Raw genomic sequence first — 19,578 nt, forward strand, 5'->3', positions numbered from 1 at the left:
GTTGATGACCTTGTTAATCTTTAACTGAGGAGTGTCTGCACTGGATTTACATTTCTTTCCTTCAGAATAATCCATCTGATGGCTGCCTTTTTCGTTTGCATATTCCATGTTGAAGAATTTAGGAAGCAGCTGCGAGTGATTGAAAAATTTGCAAGCTGCAGATAAAACGCCAACATCACAACCCACCCAGGAATCCTTGACGCCGTTTGGCAGAAAAACACACTGGGTGTGTTCAATGAATCAGACATCTGGAGGTTTAGCACAACACAATACTGGAATCAGAGTAGCAGTTACTTTAAAAATGAATTTATTTATTAATACAGTGGTATACTTAGAAATGTGTTGCAAAGGAAAAAAAAAAAAAACCTTGAACAGAAGAAAAATTAAAATAAATAAAAAGAATGTCAGCCACACAGGAAAATAAACTAGTGTTGGGTTGAAGCAGTGTTATCATATCAAAAGAAAATAGTACTGATGTGCCATAATAAATTGTCTATTAGTACAAAAATACATTTCAGGGCACACAATACAGCATCCAGTATCACAAATAAAGGAAGGGACCACTCTTCACAGCAGACCCCTCAAGTACATCTTTTAAAATCATTTAAACCAAGCACTTCTCTATTTTGTAAATAAGAATAAAAAGTTTTGACTGTTAAAAATGCCTTAAGTAGTGTGTGTGTATATGTTAGGTAGAAAAGTCGGACTTATTACTGCTTATGTCAGTTCCAAGGCTCAGGGGTATAACCAGAATACAAACATAACCAATGTAACCGCTTTCTCTTTTTTAACAAACATTTTCTCTTTTATACAAAATAACAAAGATGTACAAAAGTTCATTTACAGAGAACCAAGGCCATATGCTAGCAATATGTACAGCCACAATTTAAACATCTTCTAGCTTTTGTATTTCCTCAGACTTCATATGCATAGCAGTAAAAGAAAGCATACCTTTTCATCAGCCTCAGTTATTCTCGTGTGCTAAATCCAAGTTCACTGCTTAGGAGAAAATGCAAAGAGACAACTTTTTCTTCCGTTTGTGATCGCTTTTAACAGAAGGATCCGATGTTTTAAAGTTTCACTGAAAAGTTAATATGCAGATAAGGCATCACTGCTTGCAGTGTACGATGGGATTTTCATGTGTTGAACTTAGTAGTAGCAGGCTTCTGGACCTGAGTCATAGCACATGCATAGATCTCTAGACAGCAGGAGTTTGTAAAATCAAGTCAGTATATTTATCTACGGTAAAACATTGCTACAAAACTTCAGTGTTAAACAGAGAGCCCAGTCTCAACAAACGGGCGTCTCATACTAATACTTAACCTTCATTCGTATTATTTTTTTAATCTTTATGATGCCTACGTTTTCCTTCATGAGTCGGGCTCAGCATTTCTCAGTCCTCAGCGATCCTTCACGAGTGAAACGCATGACCACAGAACTCACAAACAAAAGTTTTGCATATACCAACTTTGCTGTTTGTGAGTTTTTTTCTTTTTTTTTCTCTTTACAGTACGCAAAAATCCCCACTGCAATATTAAACAAGATTCCAAAATTCTCCTTTTTCCTCGCACTGCTTTGACCTTATACAAAATTAGCTAAAAATGTCAAAATGAGATTATTCAGTCTGTGGCACTGGTCATGCATTTCCAACTTCAGTTCCTTTGTTTAAATAACTTGTTTTAATCTTTATTTTTTGCAAGCCTTCAAAGCACCGAACCAAAAAAAAGAACAAAAATATGACAAGAAAGGTCAAGAGTACAGCCGTGTGGACGCTGGACTCCTCCGACTCTCCTCTTGTGTGTGATTTTTATTTTTCTTCTTTTTAGATTTTGGGCACAGTAAACAACGTGAGTATCAAGTTCATACTTCGTCGCGCATTGTGCACCCCGCCATGGTGGAGGGAGCGCAGCAGGGGCAACCGACACCCCCGTTTATCACATTCAGTAACAGGCCAGCTGTTGCCCTCTTCAGAAGTGGTCAATGAGCACAGACACACAATTTGCACCCACCAGGTAGTTTGGGTCTCCGGGGAGAGATTTGTTCTGCCAGGTTTTGGGATCACCTGCAGGAGAAACAGACTTGACGTTAGAGCGGGAGCACCTCCCTTCTTAAAGCTAACATAAGACTGTTTTTGTCAAGTACATACAGATCTGGAAGGAAAAAAATGTAGAAATGTGAAAAATTAAACTAAAACTTACAGCAACATTTCTTCTAAATTCTAATCAAAATAACAAAATGTCAAGTTTTTAGAAGAAGAAACAAGTTCCTAATCATTTTTAATTTTGCTGAACTGAATGACAGCATTTTACAGCCTATTATTTCTGTAAAACAGACCATTGGAATCAATAAAAAAATGTTGTTGTAGAGCAGCTCAAATTACAGAGGAAGCAACAGAATCACATTCACATTAATGAAATCATTTTCATGTCTTTGTTTCTGTCCGATTGTTAACTTCTTTGGTGTAAAAACCAGGACCATGTACAGCAAGACTCTTATTGGGGTTTATTTTAGCAGTTATAACCACCTTATCCCAAAATACTATTGCTTTAACTCGGATTCAGTGACGTAATCCTGATTTTTAGTCCCAGATTTCATGCATCTTTTTGTGTTCTCCACTACTTTTTCATACTGTTATTGCAAAAATGCAGTAGCTCGGCTTTGTTTTACAGCTTCTGACGTCAATGATATTCCTCTTGATCACATTCAGAGGTTTTCAAAGGGGTTCAGGTCTGAAAACGTAGACTGGTCACCTCATTTTTCCCAGAGCTGTATGTGTTGTACCGCTTTATAATCAAAGCAATGGTAACAATACAATGCAGCCCCAGCTTGTGCCTCTCATGAGAAAAGCTTTTACTTTGTAGTTACAGATCAAACATCTTTTTCTGTTAGAAACTAAGTAAAAAACCCAAAAGGTGGTTTAACAGCTGTGCTCAAAGTTTTTCTAGAATCCCAACAGACGTTTTGATCCGTTGGGTTGAAAACATGTTCCACCTGCTGTGTCATTTAAAGATAAAAAGGCCCCACAGCCCCACCTTGAAAACAGGTTTCTTGTTGTGCTTCTTTTTGTTTTATCTGAATGATTAGAAACCTTCTTAAACAGCATCTATGTTGTACTACTTTTATGATGATTCAGAAATTTCCTGACCAGGTACTAAATTGTCAGAAAAGGTGATTTTTGCCTCAATAACTTGAATTTACTGGTAAAAACAAAAGAGGCACAAACTGAAGCAAAGTGCAGGTATCAATAAATCCTTTAAAGCATGATATCCGTACAGATTGTTCTACAAATGACACTTTTGCTGACTGGCATGTTAAACTAAAAAATTAAGCAAGTAGATTAACCAATTTTACGCATTAAATAAGGTCATGACTGTTATTCTCAAGAAGTATTTGCTGATGGACAAGTAGGGGGAATATGGAAACAGGTGACATGATCTCTCTCTAATCACCAAAGTCAGCCCACAGACCCCAAAGGACAGAGAGAGGACAGCGTACCCGACGAGGAGTCGGAGGATTTTAGAGCAAAAGACCAACCATCAGGGGTCATAGACGCACAGTGAGGTAAGCGTAGCTCCACCGGCTTCAGGAACTTCAGTCCATGAGGGCCACACATCACCAGCGGACTTAGCAGCGTTTCTCCTGCAGAAGGGCACCACAAGATTTACATTCCACCTTCTGAACACACTGGCACACACACAGAAATGCAGGATTAACTTATCTAGAAACAAAATAGAGTTTGTTGCCAAATGTTCTTAGGAGAATTAACTGTTAAATGACGTGGCTGGTTAAATAAAAGTGACTGCACTCCCCTGGTAGGTACTGTGTGTTAATTAGAAAAAAAGATCCTTCAAGTAAGCTGCTGTGGGATTTCACTTATTCCATATAGGAGCAGACTGTAATGTCCCTGAGATACTGATATGATATAAGACTGTCCTCCCTGTGCCTGTACATGTGGAGGGTTTAGGTTCTGGCATGGTTTTTGTTTTTGTTATTTGACCAAAACTGTTATTATTGCATGAGTTTTTACAGGCTCAAAACCGCTCAATGAAACATAAAAGAAATCTACTCATTGATGAATGAAACAAACCAAATTCCCTGAGTAATTGTGTACTCTGGCTAACATAATGGAGTATCATCTGTTCTGTTTAAAGTGGCAGAGAAAGATTCTTCAACTTATGTGCTGCACCTGTACATAATGCAACTACTGTGGATTCATGGGAACTGTTTTCACCACCTGTGTAGTTGAAAATCGACAATCTCATTTTGAACCAAGGTAAAGTACCAGGCATTTTATTCATGGTACATGTATTGACATATTCACAATCTAATGATAGAGAAACAAGTAAGGGGATATGATGGGACCAAATGAACAAACTTATTAATAAAATTATGAATTTCTCTGAATGTAAACATATCTAATGTAGGCCTAACTGTTTTTAGATCTTTTAAAGTGAAAATGTTACAAATGATGCCTTTAAAATGCATACCTGCTACTAAATCCTACATATTCTCTAAGGTAAAAAACTTTCTTGTACTTTTTCCGTGTTTCCTTTGATGTATGTCTCTGTCTCTGAGTGTCTGCGCAGCAGTGAGTTACTGACCTTTCTCCTTGTCGAGGGGGGGCAGGATGCTGTTGTCCCGGCACACCTTGAAGTAAATCTCCTGCTCCACGCTCTCAGGAATGGCACCCTGGGGGATGATGATGCTGACGCCTGTCTCAATAGAACTCAGGACCCCTCCGTTACAGTTAAAGATGCCCCGGGCGGTGGCCACCACTGTGTGCCCTTCATCTTCATCATCATCGTCCAGCGCGCTGGGGCTGAGGGACGGAGCCACAGAAATCAGTATCATCAGTCAAAACAGAGCAGGCAGAGACTAATGCACAGAGGACACCAGAGCAAACCCTCTGTGAGCAAAAAGTCTGTTTCTGCCCTCAGCAGCTCAATAATTACTGTTCTAGAAGTTACTTTTCTTACTGTTGCTGGTGATTCTGACTCCCTGGTGTGACGTACCTGACAGGGATGGCCTTAGGGATGGCGTTGATGTTATTGTGCTGGTATTTGGGCCTGTTGTCCATAGTGCGAGTGAAAGTGTCCAGGCCGCTGTCGTGGTCGAGGGGCTGAGGCGAAAGCTGAGGTTTTCCACCAGTGTTGCTCACCACACTGGGTTTACCGAGGAGGTCCGTCTTCACCTGTGTGTCGTTAGGCAGCAGGTTGTGATTAAATTTAGGACTCTCAAACTTGCGCTCAAAGGGACGTGCGGAGCTGGTGTAAGGCTTGGGGACGTAGCGGTTGTAGCTAGTAGGAGCGGGAGCGCCCACAGTCTTTGCAGGTGCAGGGTCTGTGCCATTGACTGGGGATTTGTCAGGGAGGCCCCTTGGGGGCAGATAGCCGCCTGGTGTGGATTCATCCCTGCTGGGCGGCCGAAGAGCTGCTAACTCAGGTTTAGGATTGGGTGAGCTCAATGGTTCAGGTATGGAGTTCACTGGAAAAAAATGACACAGACACAAATGGTTCAATGATGTAACTATTAAAGAGCCATGATGCAGTAGAGTATTGAGTTTGATCACTGTGAACGATTTGCTGCAAAAATAGTTGTATAATACTTGTTGAGTTGAGACTGATGTTGTTCCTGAATAATCAATATTCAGAAACATGTTGCAGTAAAAGCAAAAATCAAACAAATTTTAGTGCAACACCAGAACAAACTTAGTAGTATAATATTGTGAACGCTGCATTGAAGAAATAAATAAATGTTCATTTCTCTTTTTGGTGTTGATAGGTGCTTATATTCATGATGTGTAACCAGTCAAACAATGCTACAGACAGAACTTGGATGTTTTTTATTAAACAAAAACCAAAACTATGTAGTTGTTCAAATACTGAGTAGTGGATCTGATGATCAATTGTCTGTCTGCACATAAACAGTCTGAAGGTGTCATGCCATTAGTTTTAGGGAACTATGACAACAATTTTCACCATTACTTTTCCACCAATATGTGAACAATTAAAAAAATACTTGGTGAAATATGAAGCAGGATGAGTTTACCTTCACTTGGGCTGAGTTTGGGCAGCGTGTTGGGTGGGATGACGGGGACAGGGGGTCCGTACTGAGAGGAAGGGCTGATCTGAGGCAGAGGTTCATATCTTTTCTCCACAGGACTCACTTTCTCTACAGATTCAACTCTGAAACAGGTGACACATTTACAATGTGATTAATAAAACCAGTTATGAATCAGCAGCTGACGTGAGCACAGCCTCAGGAATGTGGTGCATTCACCAACTCTGGCACATTTACCTGTTGTACGGGTAGGACAGCTGAGCCGGTTTGGGTAGATCATGGAAGCGGTTGATGCCAGGACTCGGTTGTCCCATGGCCTTACTGTCGAAGCTACGGCGGTCAAAGTAGGACAATTGCTTCCTATAGTACTCCTCATCCTCATCTGGGTCATAGTGGTTGGTGCGCACTACATCATCCAGGGGTTTAGTATGAGGCTTCTGTGGCTCAGGAGCCCTGCAGACAAAGCCAAAGAGTACAATAAGAACAGCTGTAGAGATTTAGCAGCAGAGACAGACAGTGGCTAGGCCTGAGGGGCTCACAGGATAACATCAGACTAATTCTCATATCTCCAGAATTAGAAACTAAAAATTAGATTTGCAGATGAGACATTAAAATATTAATATCAATAATCAGTACACCAGCTCAAGGCAGTAATTCATCTGCTGGTTTCTGACCTTCTTGCACTAAAATGCAGAAACACATCTGATGGCCGTGCTAATATGCAGCACTATTTGCCTCCTCTGGTGGGTGTTTGTTTGAATGTCTTTGTGTGTCACCCATCACAGTAGCGGCTGCTTGGTGAGTTTTATCCATTAGGTGGAGCTCAAACAACAACAGCTGAATTCAAAAATGCCTTTGCAAGGATCTTGGAGTCGTCCTTCACCTACTCCTGCAGTGTGAAGTGCTGTAATGAGGACTGTATACCTATAGGTGGACTTCTCCTGCTCCAGGTTGCTGAGGGAATTGGCTTTGAGGACTGGGCCAGGTGCACTCATAGGCTTGGGAACATCTGCAGGCTGAAAGGCAGAGAGGGCGTCTTTAGAGATTCTTTCATATGATGCAGATTTTGTGTTTATATGAATGGCTTGAATGCACATTCATAATGCATATCACATCAGTAAACATCCAAATATCCTGCCCATCATGTCATAAACCGCTTAATAAAACATAGATGATCACGTTATGAAACAATCTTACAAAAACTGTTTTACATTTGTGAAATGCATGTTTTTTGATGCATCAGTAAATTCCATTGAAATAATCTAAGGCCCTATTCACATGTGACTAGTGTTACCTTTGGAACCCCTAAATTACTCTGCATGTTTGTGTTTTGTGTGGTGCATTTGTACAGAATAACCAGCATGTGTTTTACATCAATTTACTAATATTATCCCTGGATGACGTCAAGGCTTCTGCATAAGAAAATGTAACCCTAACAAAATGTCTCATCATCTTTTGAGATTTCTCTCTTCTGATGGATTTAGACTTGCTCTTTCTGCAAATGGGTCTCCATGCTGTGGAGCAACATAAGCTTTCTGAATTTGCAAGCAAGCTGCTGTTAATACTTTTATTTATAGCAGCCAACACAGTCTCTATATGACAACCAAGAAAGAGGCAGAATTAATTTTCAGCACACTCCTAGATATGAAAGACCCATTCTAACATAATGAAAACACAACAATTCTTAATTAATACTATATTCCATTTCTGTGATTAGATCCTCCTAAATCTTACACACAGGACCTTTAAAATCTGAGACAAATTCCCAGATTATTAAAAATGACTTGTAATACTGGTCCCATGTGACTAGGGACTATATCAACTGTCACATCTTTAAAATAGAAACTGCAGTTACTTCAGAGCTTAAATCCTTTGTCTTTAGATTTCTGTATTTTTTGGATACTGCCTTAACTCAAACAGAAAATGACTCACCCTGGTTGCTGACGACTCGACCCCTTCTTTAGCCCTGTCCATAGAAACAGACCGTTTATTCTCAAACATCTTGACTCTGTTGAGCACCGACTGTGGTTTCATGGCTGGGTCCTCGTCTAAATCTTCTCGGGGTGGAGGGGGGAGGGGTTTAGAGCCTGGAGTGACCACTGGCTCACCTGGGGAGGGCAGGGACTCTGGTTTAGGAGGGGGAACTGCAGGTTCAGAGTTCATCATAGGCTCGTGGATCCCTGGTTTATAAGCCCGGTTTGGAGGTCCAGGAATGTACGTGGGCCTCAGACCAGAGTCACCGTAATACTGCTTTGGCGGCTCTGGTGATCGAGGCGAATTGATGGGGAAGCTGTGAGTTTCTGCCTCATAAGGGGAACGGGCATCGTAGGTTGCTGGGGGCGGGGGAGGAGGCTCATCATACCGAATAGGCCCGGGTTTACTGTGGCGTGGTCTGCCATCGTAGCCCACTGGTGGGGCCTCGTCGTAACGCGGCTGAGGCGGGCTGTAGTCCCTGCCTGGTCCGTCCTCATACGGGGACCGGGGGCTATAGCCCATGGGTTGCTGGTGGCCTTGCTGGTAACCTGCGGGCTGAGAGGACGAGGTCTGCTGGTCATAAGGGGGCCACTGTTCATTGTAATGAGGCACACGGTTGTCGTAGTGCAGATGAGAGTCAGTGTTATGAGGCTTTGGTTCTGTGTAGCCGCCTCCATCGTAACCGTAAGGCGGGTGGTCGTATTCGCGGTATGGCTGTTTGTCCTGGTACGACGGCTGGTGACTGTAGCTCATAGACTGCTTCAGGCCATGGTTGATTCGCACAGGGTCCTCCATATTGTACAGATCTTTCTTGTACATCTGTAAAGAAGCAACACTAAATGAACACAGCTGTCACTCAATCATTGTGAAAGTTTAACAACCAACATATTGTAAAGACAGAAAGCAGACAGGGTAAAACTCTTTACCAACACCAGATCAAAAATAACTTTCAAAATTAGCTTCAATAAGGGGAAATAAACTGAAACCTTGAGGAACTGAAAATAAGATTATTAACCAAATTACATCCCATTCAAATAATTCGATAAACATCAAGTCAAAGTGCAAGATACACAAGCAAACCTTTATCTATGTTCAAAACAGTTCTGAATGCCTGTTTGACAAGATGCCTTTCAAGAATGATAACAATCCATATGTAATAAAAATGCTTCTTATGCATCATGTTTTGTAAATGGTCAACAAACAAGCAATTTGTGCATTTCTGAAAGGCCTCGTTTCAAACATATGATGTGTAGCCTGTAGACAGCAAGACTAGTTCCAGTACTTCCTATGGAGGAAGGTTAATTTGACGGCATCTATTCAGGACAAAACGACTAAACAGCAGACCTAATGCAGTGTGTTGATGTATGTTTATTTTTCCATAGAGAGAATTGCTTGATGAAAATCATTACCAAGAATACTGTCTGCAGGTTAGCCTTCATCATGCAACCAACATTCAGTTTGCATCTAATGCAAAGTCAAACTACTGGCACTACAACAGACAACACATCTACCACTACAATGCCACTGTAAGTGCTACTATTGTTCATCTACAGAAGAAAGTTAAAGCTGAAAGGAACCCAAAACATTAGGAGCCATGCAAAGGAAGTAAGAGGCAACAGTTAGGGCTGGTGTGGATGTCTTCACCCTGGTCAAAGACTCAGATGTACCAGTCCTTCTGGTCTCCCAGCCCACTGTGGTGCATGTGGACTAGTCTGTCGCACATTTTCTCTGGGAGCCAGAGGCACACAGTGGGCTCAGTGAGTCACACAGTGTGGGCATGTCATGCAGAGAGCGAGTGGAAAGCATGTGCGAGAAGACAGGCAGTTAAAACAGCAGGCTGGGGCCCAGGCCCGGTCCGAGTGGCTGGTGAAACAGCGGGTACCTTTGGTTCTGGACCGGGCGGTCCAGATGAGAGGGGTTCATGTGGTGGTGGTGGTGGTAGGGGCTGAATAAGCTCAGGGGCAGGGCTGGGACTGCTAAGTGAGTCAGCCTGAGGAGCTGCGGCTGCAGCAGACGGCTCCTCTAGGTGCATACCCTCTAGCTGTACAGGCTGCTCAACAGCAGGGGGCGCTACCACCGGCGGAGGCAACGAGGGCATGGGCAGAGCAGCCTCATCTTGCTGTGAAGTATTGTTAAGAGACATTTATAACACAGCCTGCTAAGGGCACACAAAGAACAGCTCACCCCAACACCATGATCTTCTTCCTTACACTGAATCAGTTTTAAACCGGCCACAGAATGCACTTCCAAAAATGTGGTTTGAATAGATATCATACCAGTAGCTTCTAAACATGTTTATTACTTAGCAAAGGACATTTAATCTTACAGAAAGGTCAGGACACAACACTGAACACAAAGGAGTTATTCCTCTGCAGTCATACACTTAAGGCACACATCCATCTCTGATGGGTGCTGCCTGCGGTGCTGAGACTGCAAAGCTACATCTAAACTTTACCTGCTGTGGAGCCGCCATCTTGAACCCAGCAGGGTCTATGCGGTTAGCTGGGTCAGGCTGTACAGGGTGCTGGTATCCAGGGTAACCAGAGGTGTCCTGAATAACAGGGGGGTCCTCTCGCACAGGCTCTGAGGAGCGGGTGATGGCAGGCTCTGTGGGCAGGCCCACTTCGTCGTTTAACGTTTCATCAAGCTCCTGGTCTGTGTACGCTCCGCCCTCTGTGTCTGTGTCCTCATAGTCAGAAGTATGGCGGCTGTCTGTGCTGTACATGGAGTATTCACTACCTGGCGCTGACAAGTAAGATAGACGGTCATCATGGATATCCAAGTCATCCTCTGTAGTGCCATCCGCCTGAGGAGAGACGAAAAATTTATTATCCTAAGATTTCAACTAAAACAAGGTTGACACGATGCTATGTGGTGGAATAAATATGAACGTGCAATAAAATAAAAGAGCTGGCAGTCCCTCACCTTGCCTTCAGACACCCACACCAACTGGTTCTGCTGCTGCTGGATGATCTCTTTCAGGGCTCCATACCAGCCGTCATTCATATTATTCAAGTTGATGGTAGCTGAGGAAGGCATTTTGAGTGAAATATGTTATTTTTTATGAAGGATCCAACTTTCATTCACTGTGTTTTCACATTCTGTGACCACTCACTAGTGAACAGGTGGTGATTATTCTTCCTCAGTTTGATGGCTCGCTCATAGAGCTTCCTGGCGCTCTTCCTGGACTCTGGACACAGTCTGGTCCTCATGTTCTTCACACCCTGCTTATTATCAGGATTTAGGAAGACTACAATGGGGTACCACTGAGCATAATTCAACCTGTCCACGGCATTCGGGGTAATGTCCAGCACAGCGTGTTTGTCCTTTATTTGATCAAGAGAGGAAAGAGAAAAGATGAAAATTCTGTTTGTATGATTAAATAATTTTAAAACACAATTTATTTTGCATAATAAAAGCAAGGGTCCTCACTCTGTCAATGATCTGCTTGATGGTGTGAAGACGGATGATTCCTGAACTGCGCTGGTCTGTCCCTGCATCTCTAGGTTCACTTTCTAGATTTAAAAAGACACAGGTTTGAGTTTAATCAGTTAAACTTGGGGTGAACTTCGCAGTGCAAATTAGTATGAACTTACTTGCAAGCTCAAAAAGATCTGGCTCTTCTCTGGAGAGTTTTTCTCGAGCAACATCAGCAATGGGTCCAAATATGACGACAGGTCTAAGGAAACCGGCTGCCCCATGAAAAAAACATTACATTTATTAACTTATTACACGCATTTACAATGAAAAATAGGCTACAAGATGTGGTCCGACTACTCACCTTCACGCAGTACTACTCTTTCATATGCTGGGAACTTTGTTTGGACTGGCTGGGAGGAGAGGTCTTCTCTACTTTTTCTCAAATTCCTTTTCGAGCTACGAAGTCCACGGAACCTCCAGAAGTCTGCCCTGTCGCCTCCTGCCGTTTTGGGAAGAGTATATTGCACGCTGGAGAGCTGCTCTGCTCTGTTTGACAAATGGCAGAAGGACAGAGACAGTTCTTAATGTAACACAAGCTAATGGATGTGTCACAAACTTGGCACAGCTAACTTCAACACTGCCAGCACCAACGGACATTACATGACTATGATAATCATAACAAATTAAATACAAATATAATCCTTTAGCTTTATCCAGCGGGGCATTTCAGACATAACTGACATACGTTTAGAGTCAAACACGTCTAAAGACGCTGTCACCTGTTTTTGTTGGGGATGATGCCTCTCTCCACCTCTTGGTGGTTCTTGCCAATGCGAATAGCCAGCCAGGAGCCCAGCTTGCCGTTGTACAGGGTGTCCACCACACGGAACACCTCGCCCTTGTTAAAGCTCAGCCCATACGGAGACTCCTTCTCATACTCAAAGTGTGTCCGGATGTAGAACGAGTCCCCAACGTCCGACTCCACAATCCGGCGATACACTGTACAGGATAGAGCAACGAGTTAGACTGAGTGAATCTATGAGGACAACAGACATGACTCTCCTCACTCACTTCACTTACCATCTTTCTTCTTTTGGGCCAGAATGGTGACCTCTTCACCTTTAGGAAGGTCCAGGAGGAACAGCACTGCCTCCTCTCGGATTATGTTTGCAAAATCTACATTATTTACCTACAATTTGGGAAAACAGAAATTGAAGTTTTATGCTTAAGTGACTGTTTTGTTTTTGGTTAATAATTCATTTTATTCATTTAAGATGTTGTATAATTCATTTAGCATTACTGCATAATTCATTCAACATTTTTTTGCATAGTAAAAATTTGAACAGTTAAATTATGTTAGTCAAACTCTGAACTCTGTCTTAGCCTTAGTGTGCTCAGTTTATTTCTAGATAATGGTTTGATTGGGTAAAACGTCTTGCTGTTGATTTATAGTAACATGTTTTTGTCTTTTATGGCTCTTACTATTTAAACAGAAAAAAAAGTAATTGTTTGCACTCATTTGAGTCTAATTTCCATAAACTTGGGAAGGGTCAAAAACAATGCAGTAAAGTGGAATAATCAGGATACTGGTGTCAAAATTATTCAACACTGATAAGTATCAACCATTAACAAAAGTTGTAACTTTAAAGTTTAGGTTAGAGGGGCCTCATTGTAAATTAAGTGAATAACAAAGCATAAATATGTGTTTAGATAAAGGTTTACATAGTTGTTCATTTCTCAGCTTGCCCTGGTAACTGCAGATTTTACTACACCTAAAGAACTCAAGCTATTCCTCATTATACTTAGAGAAAAGAAGAGGAGGCACAAACAGTGAGATATATGACTGTGAGGAAATGAAACAAACACAGTGAGAGGAAACACAGAATTTTTTTGTGTGCGCTCCCTCGGGGCCACTGCTAGGAGACCAGCCAGGAGGAACAGGAATTTTGGAGCAGCCAGTGTGTAAAACCATGAATAAAAAGGAAACGCTTGAGTCACATACCCTATAAAACATAGCTGTTAAGAGACACTATCAGGTACCCATTGTTAAATCAAAAAGAACAAGATCCTCCTTCATAACATATGATACTGTTACAACCCTATGTTTTCAATATATAACTTCATCTAATTTTAACACCAATCACCTGACGTCTGTAAACAGCTTGCATTTACATCAACCAAAGAAAAAGTTTCTCACCCTGAGAATTTGGTCGCCCTCCTCCAGGCCCTCTTTAGCAGCAGGGCTGTCCTCCAGCACTCCGGCTACGAAGATGCCCACGTCATTCCCTCCAGCTAACCGCAACCCAACACTCTCCCCCTTCTTAAACTTCACCAGCTTCATGCTCGGCCTGAGGATGGGATTGTACAAAAAAGTCATGTTGATTTTCTTTATTATCACACCATCGGATTGCATTTTTTCCCTTGTTCCAATACAAGCTACATCTGAATGATAAGTGAATAGGAAGTGAATGTTGGATGTCAGCCAGGTTTCTGTTTTGTTCAGACTACTTACTCTTTCTCTAGCTTACAAAAGCACAGATGTAAAATTGTTCTGCACTGCCATAAAGAACATTTGAATATGTGTTAATATGTAAGCTATTGACTAAAATAACCATAGTCAAGCATTCAGGGAAAAGAAAAAGACTGGAAGCTGTATATCCTGTTAAAATCAAAGGTGCTGATTTAACCATTATGTCATAATGACAAATTGCTGTCATCTATAAAGTCATGTGAAGAAGAGCCTTTCAAATACTACTGTTCGTACTAAGCTGCTGCAGGTTAGAATTTCCTCCTTAATTTGCTTTTGCGTTTGACAAAGTGATTTGGTGGTGAACTGGGTAAGACAGGGAAAGCTCTGTAAAGGTTTGTTGTTAGGATTTTAGGAAGATCTTTTTTATATTACCGCAAAATACTATCATCATGGGCAGCGCTTGGCACAGGAGCATCAGAGGGACTGACTGGCAGGTCTACATCTGGCTGTCCCGGCTGAGCATAGACCGGCTTGGGTTCTACGAAAAAAAAAAAAAAAAAAAGCACAGAAACTTTTACTATATTTATAGACAAGATAGAGGATGGAGACGTTACATAACACTGTTCATGTTTACAGTCTGAAACTAACACTGTATCTCATGAAAAAGACTGCTAAAACAGAGTAAAGTACATTATTATTAGTATAAATATTGAAAATCATGCAAACAAGTATCTCTGCATACACACTTAAGGTACACAGTACCCTGAGCAGAGGTCAAACAGAAAGGCAGTGGAGTGCCGCAGGGTGGGGAAGAACGTCAGACTCAATCAACTCATACGGTTTATTTTCACTTGGCTCCCGGCAAACTCAGCCAGGCTCAGCAGGCGTCTGGATTAAACTTTTTTGGTTGTTGTGCCTTTTAAAAAGGGCAAAAATGACTGGCTCAAACAAGGTTTCACTGCACCATTATGCAGCCATTTAGTGTTCTGCTTCTCTTACTGGACAAGGAGATACAGATGTGTGTGGTGGATTTGTTTATGGTATGGATGTCTCTTATATTCCCTTACATCCCATTTACATTTACACAGAGACATTGGATCTGTTAGTCATTCTGACCTGGGAGTGGTGGGAGCTGTTTTTCATCTCTGCTGATGGCCGACTCCTTCGGTTTCGGCAGAGGAACTTCCTCCGATAGCTTCGCTGGTGTTGGGGAGGGCTTTGAGATCCGTTCATCATCGCGACTTCTGTGACTGATAAAAAAATAAAGTATAAATATAGATGTAGGTTTTGTACAGTTTCTTGCCTACAGAAACACATTAGGCCAGGTAATAAGGTAATAAATAGTGTATTCTAGAGATGTAGAGCCTGAAGGCAACATGAAAACTTAATGCTATAACATATCAAGGTCATACTCAGCTCAATATATGATATAAAATGAGCTGAATATACATTTGGTGTTCACTCATATAAAACAGCCCAGTCTTGAAGGTCAGTCCTTTGTTTCTTGTGTTTTGGGCTCTATTTTTAGACTGGCTTATCTAAGGTGTCAGTTTGGATTCTGTCCTCCAGGTGAATTTCACTGTGTGACTGTGGCTAAATGTGAGAAAGGGCTTGTTTTGATGCCAGCTTTTAAACTAGTACAGCTGTGGAAATTGGTCTGCGATGACCCTGAACAATTATGACTCACATAAATGTATATTAAAGCTGTGTTAATGTGTTTTTGGTTAAATGCTGATGATAAATTCCATTTCTCAAAGGGAAGGAAGGGGTGTTCATGCCAAATGGCTCAGCCGTATGACTTTGAGTCAGACCAACTGGTTACATGGCTGTTTATTGGCACAACTTAACTGGCAAAGAACAAAGACTACTATAGACCAAGTGAGGACATAACCATGAAAGACCCTTTTTCAACAGGCTGCAGAGGAAAAAAAAAGCTCTTTCTCAACACATCCTGGAGGAGGCACTACTTTTAACTGCCTGCTTCGTGGAGCTGGGGGAAAAGGTCACAGGTTACAAATCAGCTTCAGATAAACAGTGATATCCTGTCTCAATATCACCTTCAAGGTCATTAAAATACTCTTAAATTCCAAAATACTCAAAAGCTACTGCCTTTTTTTGCAGTGTGTGGGCAGCACTCTCACTGAAGGCTGAGAAACAGAAATTACAGGGAAAGACAGAATAAAACTCAGTCCAGATATTCATCATGCAAAAGCTCAGCCACATGTGAAAGGAAACACAGTTGACACTAATGTCTGGTGACAGTCTTTTGTTGGAGCCATATTGTCCTTGTGCCAAACATGCGGTTTGTCGACCAAAGACAACAATTGAGACACAGAGATAAAGTGACACTTTCATAAGAATCTGTGACTATGTCTGAATAATTGATGCTATATAATACAACTTAATAATTCAAGAGAGAATCATTTGCTGTCACACAAAACATCAATCTATACGTTGTCTGTAGGGAGGTAGTATGTGAATTTATGACAGCTTGTCACAGTAATAAACTGTCCCTAAAAATGCTTCAGGGCTATTCAGAATGTACTCAAAACTTTCAGTACTCTCCAGGTATTGCAATATAAACAAAATAGGAATGGCTTCTCCACCAGCTACAGAAACCATCTTCATGATGTTTGCAGTTGATAAATGAAATCAAAAATGCCGTTTTTAAAGGAAGATGACAGTCAATTCAGAAGGAGGCTGAACTTTCACATAGGCTAGATTCAGGGCTTGGCCAACGTGGTTCTGAACTCTATTTCTGACCAAGGATCAATCTTTTCCAGTTTAGCAACTCACTTATTTACCTTGGGTCACTAAGCAGTGTGAAAGGGGAACAACTCTGGTGCTATATTAACTTTAAAGGAACAATTAATGTCGTTGCAGAAAAAAAAAAGTGCTGAATGAGCTGATGGCTAGATTTAAGCCAAACATAAAATCGAAACTCCTTCACAAAATAAAACAAGTTCTGACTGTGGTTCTAACAGTTATATTGACAATGATAAAATATGCTGATGAATCTAATTTCAGTCTCATACTTGACATGAATGTAAATGTTGGTAGACACAAATTTTGTTGATCCTCTTTAGTTGTAAGTATCATACTGTAACTGACAAACAGTGAGAAATGTTCTTGTTAATATTGGAAGACAACTGAATAAACGCATTTACAAAGATAATTTGAGAGATCAAGACTCTCTAAAATTGTTTAATATTTTAAGCGTGATGATTTGCAGATGGTTGTTACCTGCCGTTGCTGATTTGTGGAGGGGAGTGTCTGGAGTGGTCCGAGGGTTCGGATCGTCGGTCTGGAGAGCGGGAACGGCTGCTACGATGTCTGTCATGCGATCGATTGGAATGGTCAGATGCCAGAGAATGGATATCTGAAATGTCTGATCAAATGAAAGCAGCTGTTAAACAACTGCAGTCTGAAATGAAGCACATGGATGAGTCTGAATTTCAAGCTAACATTTAACACCGCTCTTACCGTCTCTGTCAGAGGCGTTAGCTGAAGGAATGCTGTCATCGAGGTCGGGGATGTTCAGCAGGGTTGCCCTCTCGTCCCTTTGAACAACCATTTTTAGCTTGCCCTTTGACCTTTCTATCAGCTTTTTAGCATCTATCAAGGAGAGGTTCTCTGTCACTGTGCCGTTTATCTGAAACAATCAGAAGGAAACACTTTAAGCACATGTAGAACAATGAACAGTTTTGTTTTGACACAATTTCTTTGGAATATAGATTAACATAAATCAAAAACCAAAATATTTGTTTGACATTTTAATTCAATTACATGAGAATTATGGGATACGCATGGATTGTCAAGCTCAAACACAAATTTACAGCAATACTGATTATGTTCTCCAGGGTGGAATCAATTTGAAGAACAATGAGAGGCCGTGGAGAAGATGAACACACACATGCAGTCAGGACTCACTCACATTTAGAAGAGGGTGTATTAAACAGTTAAATTGTGATGATTTAAGTTACGATTCATGTCTTTAAGTGACATCTATCAGTTGGCTGAGTGTGAGAAACAACAGTTGAGGAGTAGTTAAAGTTAGGAAAATTCCAGTTGAAAATTGTCAAGAAGTACCTTTTATGTGCATAGAGCTACGTTATATGTTCTCCAAAGAGAGCTGAGCTACATCAAGCAGTGAGCTGCAACATTAAATAGTGTAAAATGTAGAGTAGTAAAAAAAAAACAGTCTGGTACAGCAATACAGTAAATACTTAAATTAGTAAATCATTTCCAGTATGCTATCAGTTATTCTATTTCTATCACTACTAAAATAGAGAAAGGAAATATAGTAACGTTTCATATAATATTTCATTTCTTCAGTCCATTCCCTCACCTTCAGTACAACATCCCCTTCCTGGATGTTGCCGTCCCGGGCTGCCAGGCTCTCTGGGGAAATGTCCTTGACAAAGATGTGGCTGGCCAGGCGCAGGCCATATTCTGCTTACAAAGTGAACGACAGCAACAAAGATGATGTTAGCATAGAGTTCACGTGACAACCTCACTTGGCTGTCTGCTGCTGCTCCCGCTGGGATTAACACTACTGATTAAAGAAGATTAATTGCTCTTTTACTTAGATTTACTTTGAGTTACTTGGATTTTGCTGTGGCTGGCAAGTTTTGTTTACTCTGGCATTTGACCAATGCTGATTTGGACTCTTGTTCCTTTTTAAAGTCTGGCTGTCTGGTAATAAAATGGCAGGTGGTTTCCTGGACTACCAGCTGCTGCTACTGGTTCAAAGCCATCTTCTGGCCTCTTTTTTCTTTCTATCCCCGACTTTGTGAGCCTCACCTTCATTTTTGCGGGATTTGACCAGTGTAACCTTAGCGGGGCGAGGGGGCAGGTTGTGCGAGCGGCGGTCTGAGCGTGGGGAGAGACTTCTCTCCCGCGACGCGCTGCGTTCACGTTCCCTGTCCCGTCGCCCACTGCTCCGGCCGCTGCGCCTGCCTATGGCCCCGCCCACACCACTGTAAGCACCACTGCGTCCACTTCGCGTCTCGTATATCTCTTCATCGTAACTATCTTCCTCCTCGTCATGCTCTGACATGGTTTCTCTCTCACCAAGGCGGCCCATCGGGACATGCACCTTCCTCTTTCGTCTGATTGTCTGTTGAAGAAGACAATGTTACAACGAATCAATCATAACTCTTCAAAACTTCTAAAACCTACACACTGAAAGAAACAGATATAAAAAAAAAATTCTGTGTCTTCTGTGAATTATTGATTTGAATTATTAATTTCTCAGAACTGGATAAATGATGATAATTCATCTGGTTTAAGTTTGCTTGATAATATTTTATAAATTCTCCCACTGGAAGAGTTGGACAGTTTGAGTATTTCTCTGTCTGGAGAATTTATCGGACCATGCAGAAACTTTATTATTCAACTGATCCCTAGGGTAAAATCCTTATGACCATTAACATATCATTTGTTTTTTTTCCTTGTTGCATTATTTTTACTATTAGTTGTTAGTTCAGTCTAGTATCCATGCATTTTTCCCTTTTGTACTGTGTAAAAAATGAAAATAAACTGATTGCAAAAAAGGGAAAATCAATCATGACCCTAATAGTGAATATCTCTTCTAGATGTTACTGTCAAAATGCAAGATGTGTCTGAGTACAACAGATGTATATGACACTGGT

At 41.3% G+C, this 19,578-nt stretch overlaps 1 protein-coding gene across 12 annotated transcripts in view; it reads right to left on the minus strand.

Moving 5' to 3' along the window:
- Window positions 1–1,385: 1,385 nt before the first annotated feature.
- The window catches only part of tjp1b (tight junction protein 1b), a 66,588-nt gene continuing 48,395 nt past the window's right edge, over window positions 1,386–19,578 (minus strand). For 5 of the 12 annotated variants that reach the window (XM_030136947.1, XM_030136955.1, XM_030136953.1 and 2 more), the window contains 24 exons: window positions 18,728–19,043; window positions 18,273–18,379; window positions 17,408–17,576; window positions 17,168–17,312; window positions 15,041–15,174; window positions 14,357–14,462; window positions 13,652–13,802; window positions 12,535–12,643; window positions 12,234–12,453; window positions 11,816–12,000; window positions 11,631–11,726; window positions 11,467–11,549; window positions 11,150–11,360; window positions 10,960–11,060; window positions 10,490–10,840; window positions 9,917–10,153; window positions 7,993–8,853; window positions 6,985–7,076; window positions 6,298–6,513; window positions 6,049–6,185; window positions 5,013–5,484; window positions 4,602–4,819; window positions 3,496–3,639; window positions 1,386–2,062 (listed from right to left, as the gene is read on the minus strand). In XM_030136947.1, the coding sequence (XP_029992807.1) occupies window positions 1,968–2,062; window positions 3,496–3,639; window positions 4,602–4,819; window positions 5,013–5,484; window positions 6,049–6,185; window positions 6,298–6,513; window positions 6,985–7,076; window positions 7,993–8,853; window positions 9,917–10,153; window positions 10,490–10,840; window positions 10,960–11,060; window positions 11,150–11,360; window positions 11,467–11,549; window positions 11,631–11,726; window positions 11,816–12,000; window positions 12,234–12,453; window positions 12,535–12,643; window positions 13,652–13,802; window positions 14,357–14,462; window positions 15,041–15,174; window positions 17,168–17,312; window positions 17,408–17,576; window positions 18,273–18,379; window positions 18,728–19,043 (4,956 nt within the window). In that variant the 3' untranslated portion in view covers window positions 1,386–1,967. The remainder of the gene's footprint in view (window positions 2,063–3,495; window positions 3,640–4,601; window positions 4,820–5,012; window positions 5,485–6,048; window positions 6,186–6,297; window positions 6,514–6,984; window positions 7,077–7,992; window positions 8,854–9,916; window positions 10,154–10,489; window positions 10,841–10,959; window positions 11,061–11,149; window positions 11,361–11,466; window positions 11,550–11,630; window positions 11,727–11,815; window positions 12,001–12,233; window positions 12,454–12,534; window positions 12,644–13,651; window positions 13,803–14,356; window positions 14,463–15,040; window positions 15,175–17,167; window positions 17,313–17,407; window positions 17,577–18,272; window positions 18,380–18,727; window positions 19,044–19,578) is intronic. The other 7 variants (XM_030136948.1, XM_030136954.1, XM_030136958.1 and 4 more) reach the window with 6 other exon arrangements.

Source organism: Sphaeramia orbicularis, chromosome 6, assembly GCF_902148855.1.
Source record: "Sphaeramia orbicularis chromosome 6, fSphaOr1.1, whole genome shotgun sequence".
In the NCBI taxonomy this organism is placed as follows: Eukaryota; Metazoa; Chordata; class Actinopteri; order Kurtiformes; family Apogonidae; genus Sphaeramia; species Sphaeramia orbicularis.